This window comes from Odontomachus brunneus, unplaced genomic scaffold (genome assembly GCF_010583005.1).
Source record: "Odontomachus brunneus isolate Ranch 3 - 2012 unplaced genomic scaffold, Obru_v1 Obru_scaffold_039, whole genome shotgun sequence".
Classification (NCBI taxonomy): Eukaryota; Metazoa; Arthropoda; class Insecta; order Hymenoptera; family Formicidae; genus Odontomachus; species Odontomachus brunneus.
Genome location: NW_022639489.1, coordinates 2,140,625 through 2,146,786, shown reverse-complemented (window position 1 = coordinate 2,146,786; position 6,162 = coordinate 2,140,625). Strand labels below are relative to the sequence as shown.

Here is a 6,162-nt window from a genome sequence, read left to right as displayed (position 1 = left end):
TCTCTCTCTCTCTCTCTCTCTCTCTCTCTCTCTCTCTCTCTCTCTCTCTCTCTCTATGCGCGCGTTCTCCATTTCGAAACAGAAATTCTCCATCCGGGAGCAATCCAAAGGCGGCGTTTCACTCCGCCCCGTCACAATGGATATCGAGAGTCGTTGTATTCTCGGGTAAAAAAAATAATCCTTTGGCAAAAATCGAGTTTGTTTTGGTGCGGGATTCGAGGTAAACGCGAGCGCGAGCGAGCGAGACGAGATTCTACGGAGCGACGTGTATTCGTTTGTCAACTTGCACGGGAAATCGCGCACTTTCCGATTACTTTTCCCGCTGGGAATGTAGGCGAACTACGCTACTACACTAAGCAAAGTATTACGATCAATACCGATGCAATGCATTCACAATCAACCGGCCGCTACTAAAAGTCAGAGATTTTCTGTGGGGATGGAGAAAGAAGAAGAGAGCGCGAGAGAGAGAGAGAGAGAGAGAGAGAGAGAGAGAGAGAGAGAGAGAGAGAGAGAGAGAGAGAAGCGTCCTTTATTTAGCGCTCTGGGACAAATGCACGAAAACAAAAATAATATCAGTTATAATTGCATAAAGAAAATAATAACAAAAACGGATTCAAATTACTATATAAAGAATTACTGATTTATTATGAATTAATTAAATTGTAAAGCAGATAATTATGTATAATATTGTATATATGATATTGTATAATTACATACAATAACTATGAAACAAGTTATAATAAACAAGTAGAGAGAAATCTGACCAAAGCAAAGCAAAGAGGGAATCAAACAAATCACTGCACTCGAGGCACGGATAATTCAACCATTAGGCTGTAGACTGTATATTTCTTCGGCTTAATAACAATTGACAGAAAGCATTTTCGACCTATCCAGTTTGCTAATACTTCTGAATTTTGGAAGAAGTCTATCGTAAATCTTTGTTGCGTAACTTCTAAAAGATTTTTTGGTAAAATTCAGTCTTACATTTGGGTAATGCAAGCAGACCATCAGTCCGGTGTCCCTGATTGTTTTAGTGTTTCTTAAGAAGAAACAGACATGTAAAAGATGCGGACATTGAGTATTTCTTATTTTAAATAACAGGCAGTCAACAAAGTAGGACCTCCTGCTGTAAGTGTTGAGTCAATTGAAAGCTGCATAGTAAGGAAGTATATGTTCATCCCTTTTCGCCCGGAAAATGAATCTCACGCAAACATTTGTGATGTTTATCGAAGATTCTGTTTTGCAGTAATGTCTGCCATGATTACACAACAATAGTCAATGTGAGGAAAAACGAACGTTGAGGTAAATTTGATCTCGAGAGGTTCTAGAAGCGTGTTTGTACAACTTTAATTGATAAAGTGTAGCACTTATTTTATCTGTAACTTTCAGGATGCGCTGCTCTCAAGATAGCGTGTTAAGTGTTACTCCTAGGTACTTTATCTCGGATGAAAATTTCATACAATTTTCATTGATGTTAGATAGAATATCAATGTTGATCCCGGTTAATATATTTTGTAGTACTGAAAATATAATAGCCTATGTCTGAATAGCTACGACTGATAGCTGAACTTATAATTATTTTGTCGTTAGACGCCTAACAATATACTGTATATATATACTATGTAGATCAGTATATTTTTTGCAATGCTCTACTAGCAATGTCATTGTGGATCACAGTGTAAATATACAACAAGGCCATCCAGCTTAGAAATTATATTTACAGAAAATGATGGCATGAAAAAAATATCAGCTAACTATATTGTGTGAATAATAAAGGATCAAGGATAGAGCCTTGTGGTATACCAGTCAGAAGAATAGCATAAGACGATGTTTCTCTACTTCTCGAATTTTTTTATGGTCTTAGACTTATTGTGCAGATACATCTCAGGGAACGTATTATGAAATTTTTCGGAATCGATTCCGATCGGAATATTTCCGTTATTCCCTAGATTTCTATTGTCTTTTCTAAGGAAAACGGAATTCTTCTGATCGGAATCGATTCCGAAAAATTCCATAATACGTGTCCAGGATAATACAAGAGAAATCCTTTTGTCTTCATTTGTCAATCAATAAGTGGTATTGAACACGATCAAAAGTTCTTACTTTACAATGTTTACTTTAGGAACGACACATCATCAAAGTTACAAATAAAGTAAGTACTAAATTTTGCCAATTAAAGTTGTGCAAACACTTGCTTCGAGAACCTCTCAAGAGAAAGCTTACCTTGTTTTACTTGTTACTTGTTTTTTCCCACGTTGATTATTGTTGTGCAATAAAGACGGCAATGGTTTGTCTTATATCGTCAAGTAATCTAGTAAGAAACGTTTGAGTAGTTTTGTTCTCCTGGGATATCGTAGCATAAGAAGAGAGAGAGAGAAAAAGGGAGAAGGAGTGTGTGTGAAAAAGAGAGAAGAAGGGAGTTTGCGAACTGTTAAAATGCAATTTTAATCATCCGTTCGCTAGTGTGTCACGACATTTGCGTCGTGCACGATATCAAAGCAAGCCTCCCGCAGGATTAACGCTTTTGCACCTTCGTTACTCGAACTGGGTAAGCGGGTCAGTCAACGATTTAATTACTAATTAATCGGGACGTACGCTAATTGCAGTAGTTCGATAATCGAGAGCCGTCGAAAAAATCCCCAAGGCAGGCGACATTTTTTTGACGCAGCTCCCTTTTTGCCGGAGTTCAGAATACACGCAGAAAATATCTCCCGTAGATGTAAACATTTATTAACTGAAGAAATGCCACGGTAATATTGCCAAGCTTGGATGTACTTACAAAGGAGAAAATTTTTCAAAGAAAGTGTGGTAAATTTACAGAATAAAGAATAGAATTGTAGCGTAGCAGTAATTTTTTTCCAGACAGCGTGGGACTTTTTCAATGGCTTTGAAACGCGTGTGGGTGAAAGGAAATTCTGTTGAATACATCTTTTTTTTTATACGGTATACTTTGTTTTAATGTTACATGGGAGAAAGTCTGTTTCAATTAACCTGATAATGAACGAACTAAACCTGTTCTGATTGGACAAAAGAGAATTTCTAGTTCTTAGTTCAAATTCGGTTTATAAAAAGTAAAAACTTTGTTTCCCTTAATAAAAAATTCAATTTTTCACTAATTCAATAAATTTATGTGTGTAGTTTCTTTGTAAACGCCAATAATCAATGCCACGTAATCGACGTGATTACAATTGTCCATCACTGTTCAGAAGAGTAATGAAAATTATGCTTTCTGCAATTCTGAACGACGCGCATACACAGTAGTACACTGAGAAAAATTTTTGGTAATAATTATCCAGCCTGTGTTATAGTTACATTTAGTAAAATAGTATCAACTAAATATAAGAAGTGAATATTACTATATGAAAGTTAATGTTACTAACAATTTTGTAATTATTACCAAACATTTGGTAACATTTATCATATTGGTTACTATTTAATAAATGGTATGGTAAAACGCATTTGGTAAGTATTACCAAACTTTTTTTTCAGTGTATACAATAATAATAGTCAAATTGATTTAAAATTATATTTCGTACTTTTTAGGGCTTCTTTAGGCTTCCGAGGTTTTTAAGGCGGTTCATTTCTTTTAAATTTTTTATTTCGTACTATTTAACTATTTACTAAAAGTTCTTTGAAAAGTGCTTTTTTCTAAGCTGCTTGAAGTTAAAAGTTCCGTTTTTAGACGGTTTTTCTCGAATTTTCCTGAAAGTAACGGAATTACAAAATTTTCCATCATCACCTGGAGAAATCCTGATAATGACATTCATCGCTCAGTTAGAGGCGGTATCAACATTTGACCGGCATCAACTTTAATTGACATTACGTTTAAAATTTATAATTTAAATAAATATTTAAACTAAATTTTTTTCTTTTAATTACAAAATAAATGGCAGCTACTTAAAATCAGATGCTTTATTATGGCCCAGCTTGCACTATTAGTAAGCTATATTATTCAAAAAAATTTTTCTGCGTGCAGAAGATTTTTCTGCGTGCAGACAGAGACTGCTCTGCATCTTTCTTCCTCAGATACTCACCTCGATACTGAAGTAACCTCTGTCAACGTAATCGCCGAGGAAGAGATACTTGGTCGAGGAGGGTGGCCCGCCCACTTCGAATAATTTCATGAGGTCGTAGAACTGTCCGTGAATGTCGCCGCACACTGAAAGCAAAAGTAGATTCGACGATTTAGACATGGTCGCCTCGCCTCGGAGGAAATTAATAGGCGAGCTAATTAGCGGTGAATTTCGCGAAGTGCACAACGCGCCGCGATACTTTCAAAGCGGCGAATTCGGCGCGAGATAAGAGCGGATCCGTGTGCAAAAGAGACAGACGAGAAATTAGTTGCGCGCGCGCGATTAATACGGCGCGATTAAAGCGTATCTTACGTACGAATATATATAGACATTAGCGACCCTTGAGAGAGCCGGTAAACTTGTTTGCGAATGTTTCAAAGTGAAATTACGCTCTCGTGTCACGGCGGATAGGGGACCGAGCGGGAAACGTTCGGAAACTTTGAGTTCTCGAAACCGAGAACTATTAGCGACCAGAACCACTCGAAGAGTGACGTTGGAGTTACTTTGCCGCGGTATATCCTTCGCCGTTCGCTATTTGTCCCCGATGTTGGTCCCGGCAAAGAGATGTGTCTTTGTGAAAAAATAAAAGAGAACGAATTTCGCGACTGCACGGTGTTCCAATTACTGGTCAAAGAACTACGTTGCATCTAATTTATCTTAGTGTTTAGCGTTCAGTTTTCATTACTTTCATTTTTATGTTGTTCATTATTTTAATATAAAATATATATATACTACGCGTAATAATTATTATATTAAAAAATAAATAAATAATTTCTCAAGCAAAAGGTGGTAATATAATATAACAACTACAATGTTATTATTTCGTCTATTGGATACATTTTTTTTGGCAGAAATTCTCTGTATTATTCAACAGACTTTCGTAATTATCACGAAAGACGTACACACACAATCGTGATGAGAGATGGAAGCTGCAATATTTTTAATTATATTTATGAAGCGAATATATTGTATTGAACTAATCATTAAATTTGCATCATTCAATAATAATATTCATTCAATAATAATATGAATTGTTTGTTATATTGACTTTTTATAAAGTGGCATGTATTCGGTAAAGTTTCGTGGTGAAATATTAAATTGCTTTTGATTTGTTTAAATTATTGCAAATTTTTAACTCATAACAAATATATTTTGTTTTTATAATTAGATATATTTTTGAATTTACAAATTAGATATATTTCTATTTTTCGAAATTCTTCAAAGGAAATAGCAATAAAGAGAGAAGAAATGTATGTGTTTAAAAAAATCTATGCTGACTATCCTAGATAGAGTCATATCTTTTATCTTAACCCGTGAAAAAGTAATTTTCTGGCACTTTTATACTGATTATTATAATTATAAGTTTTATTCAATTCTGTCTCTCTCTCTCTCTCTCTCTCTCTCTCTCTCTCTCTCTCTCTCTCTGAAGCACACGTGGAAACATGTACTCGCAGTCAATGTACATAATTATGTGTACATTCAGAAAATGTATATTTCTAGACGATCAATTTTATTAGAACAAAATTTCTCATCAGGAGGGTTTATTAAGCTTATTTTATGAAGAAAAAAGTTTTACTCGAATGAGTTCGATGCTTAGGTTTTAAAGAATTGATATAACTATAAGTTTGATAAAATGACACTGAGATTTTCGTATTACACTTTGGTTGAAATATTGTCAGGAGCAATTTTGGATCATTTTTTTCGTATTTCTATCTCGTCTTTCTATTTCAACGTGATAAATTTGTATATACCTTCTTATTTGAGTTGTTTGTATTCATTCCTTTATTTTAAGACTAATAAAACTGTTATTATTATCAATTCATTAAATACAATACGTCAAATCCTGTGTGTATATACCGTTCGTATATCCAGGTAAGGTTGTAGCGGTTCAGCGCTTACGTCTCGCCTTTTGCTTGCGCAATAGACTCAATAAATAAATAAGTAAGTACGACCCGTTAAAATTCCACGAAATTCGGACATACACGAGGCTCGGTAGACGCGAGGCTCGATAAATAATGCGCGATACGTAGGGCCACGTTGCTTGAAGAGAGAGAGAGAGAGAGAGAGAGAGAGAGAGAGAGAGAGAGAG

At 35.2% G+C, this 6,162-nt stretch overlaps 1 protein-coding gene across 5 annotated transcripts in view; it reads right to left on the bottom strand.

Annotated features, from left to right (window-relative positions):
- Positions 1-6,162, bottom strand: part of LOC116844145 (serine/threonine-protein phosphatase 2B catalytic subunit 2-like) — a 299,053-nt gene that overhangs the window by 107,628 nt on the left and 185,263 nt on the right. For all 5 annotated transcript variants that reach the window (XM_032815314.1, XM_032815310.1, XM_032815311.1 and 2 more), the window contains exon 3: positions 4,035-4,159. In XM_032815314.1, the coding sequence (XP_032671205.1) occupies positions 4,035-4,159 (125 nt within the window). The remainder of the gene's footprint in view (positions 1-4,034; positions 4,160-6,162) is intronic.